Consider the following 1,820-nt stretch of genomic DNA (forward strand, 5'->3'; position numbering starts at 1 on the left):
GCCCACGGCTGCCGCCAGCGTCTCCCGCCTCGTCTTCTCTGCCGCCCTGCCCGGGGTCCAGAGGGAAGCCGGTCCGTGGGGGCCCGTCTTGCACCCCCGCCCCAGGCCCCAAAGGTTTCTCGGCCCTGGATTCCAAACCTGTGAATATTCTAGAATGGGCAGTGGCCTGACTCAGCTGAGAAGAGCACTGAGACCCACTGCACCCACGGCGGCAAGACCCTGCTGAGGCGGGGTGAGCTCCCCTCAAACCCGGCTCACTGCTAGGGGTGCACACGGCAGGACAGGGCAGCAGCCAAGGAGAGCCAGGCCCCGCCCCCAGGTCCACGGGAACTGGACCGAGGCCCTGGCGGGACCCCACGCTGCCGCACTGCGGGGGTCTCTGCAGCGACAGCGACACGAGGCGCACGTTAGCAAATCCACTTTACCCCGACAGGACATCTGTCGGACTTCTGGGAAGAGGGTGAAGGTGCCCATCCAGCCCCCCAAAAGCCAGGGGATCCCTGAGTCCAGTGTGTAAACACCACGACCAGCCAGCTGTCCCCGACAACGGAGGGTCCGAGACCTTCACCGGCAGAGACCCCGAGACCAGCTGCCCCGGCTGTCCGGTGGCTCAGCCCTGAACACGGCCGGGGCTGGCAGCGAGGCCCCGGGCCACCACGGGGCGCCTGCGGGCGGCTTCAGGAATGTGAGTCCCGACCGGGGCATCCGGCAGAGGCTCTCTGGGGCGGCAGCCTCCGCGCCCCGGCTGCTGGTCCCCAACAGCCCGCGCCCCGGCTGCCGGCAAGCCCAACAGCCCGCTGGACAGGCTGCTGACCAGCTGGGTGGATGGCCGCAGGTGTGCCCGAGGGGCACAGCCCCTAGCCGGGGGTCCAGATGGGTAGGGGGTGCGCCTCGGTGTTGAACACGTAGGTGTCCAGGCTGAGCAGGTCCGTGTCGTCCGAAAAGAGCAGGTACAGGTACTTGAGCGTCTCCCCCAGAAAGAAGCTCTCCATCTTGTCCCTGGGCTGGGGGTTGCGGGGGTCCTGCACGTTGCTGATGGAGGAGAAGCCGCCCGAGGGGACCTGCACGAGCCAAGGCGGCGTCAGGCCAGCAGGACCCGCAGGGCCTGGGGCAGACGGCGCCACCCCAGTCGGCCAAGGCCCCGGGAGCTTCAAGCTGCGGGGCGGGTCCGTCTCCAGCATGGCAAGGAAGCCTGGGGCCAGCGAGGGTCCAGAGCTCCCGGCGCACAGGGGACACAGGACACAGGTCAAGGGGCTGGCAGCGGGCGGGGCCGGGGGCCTCTGCAGGCTGGCCCCAGGTCCTCCCCCCACGGGAAGGCGGGCCAGCTGCTCAGGACGCACGAGGACGCGCTGGGCGAAGCCCCGCGGCGGGGCCCAGCTCACCCGCGTGTGGGCGTTGAAGCTGCGCAGGATCTCCCAGCCCCAGTCCCGGTACTTGGGGTCCCCGGTGCAGCGGTACAGGTAGAAGAGGCTCTCCACCGTCTCGGGCCGCAGCAGGTTGTGCCTGTCACCCGGCTGGGGGGACACAGGCTCAGGCCCGGCGGGCCGCCACCCCACCGGCCCCGCCCCGCCCACTCACCTTGACCTGCACGTCCTTCCCACCCTTCTGGGGGTGCATGCTGAAGTGCACGATCTCAGGGCTCAGCCCCGTCTCCATCTGGCGGTTCATCTGGTAGCAGGTGTCCATGAGCGACTGGGCCAGCTCCATGTGGTCAGCCGGCAGGCCGTGGTGGGCGCCCAGGGCCAGGGTCCCCGGCAGGAAGCACACCAGGTGGTCCTGAGACACGCAGGCCTGCTCAGACGCGAGGCCGGGCAGCGCCC

The 1,820-nt window shown here is 69.9% G+C and overlaps 2 protein-coding genes across 2 annotated transcripts in view; one reads left to right on the top strand and one right to left on the bottom strand.

The window, feature by feature from the left end:
• The window catches only part of DPP7 (dipeptidyl-peptidase 7), a 7,550-nt gene extending 6,930 nt beyond the window's left edge, over nt 1-620 (top strand). The window contains exon 10 of the mRNA XM_012721158.1: nt 531-620. Within this exon, the coding sequence (XP_012576612.1) occupies nt 531-620 (90 nt within the window). The remainder of the gene's footprint in view (nt 1-530) is intronic.
• A 159-nt stretch (nt 621-779) lies between these two features.
• MAN1B1 (mannosidase, alpha, class 1B, member 1) lies at nt 780-1,818 on the bottom strand (the record flags this gene model as incomplete). The annotated part of the gene is made up of 3 exons (XM_012721159.1): nt 780-1,061; nt 1,383-1,514; nt 1,579-1,818. Coding segments are annotated over 3 exons (576 nt in total), but the record flags the coding sequence as incomplete, so codon positions are not given.
• Nucleotides 1,819-1,820: the final 2 nt, after the last annotated feature.

This window comes from Condylura cristata, unplaced genomic scaffold (genome assembly GCF_000260355.1).
Source record: "Condylura cristata isolate star-nosed mole 26May11 unplaced genomic scaffold, ConCri1.0 scaffold00006, whole genome shotgun sequence".
Classification (NCBI taxonomy): Eukaryota; Metazoa; Chordata; class Mammalia; order Eulipotyphla; family Talpidae; genus Condylura; species Condylura cristata.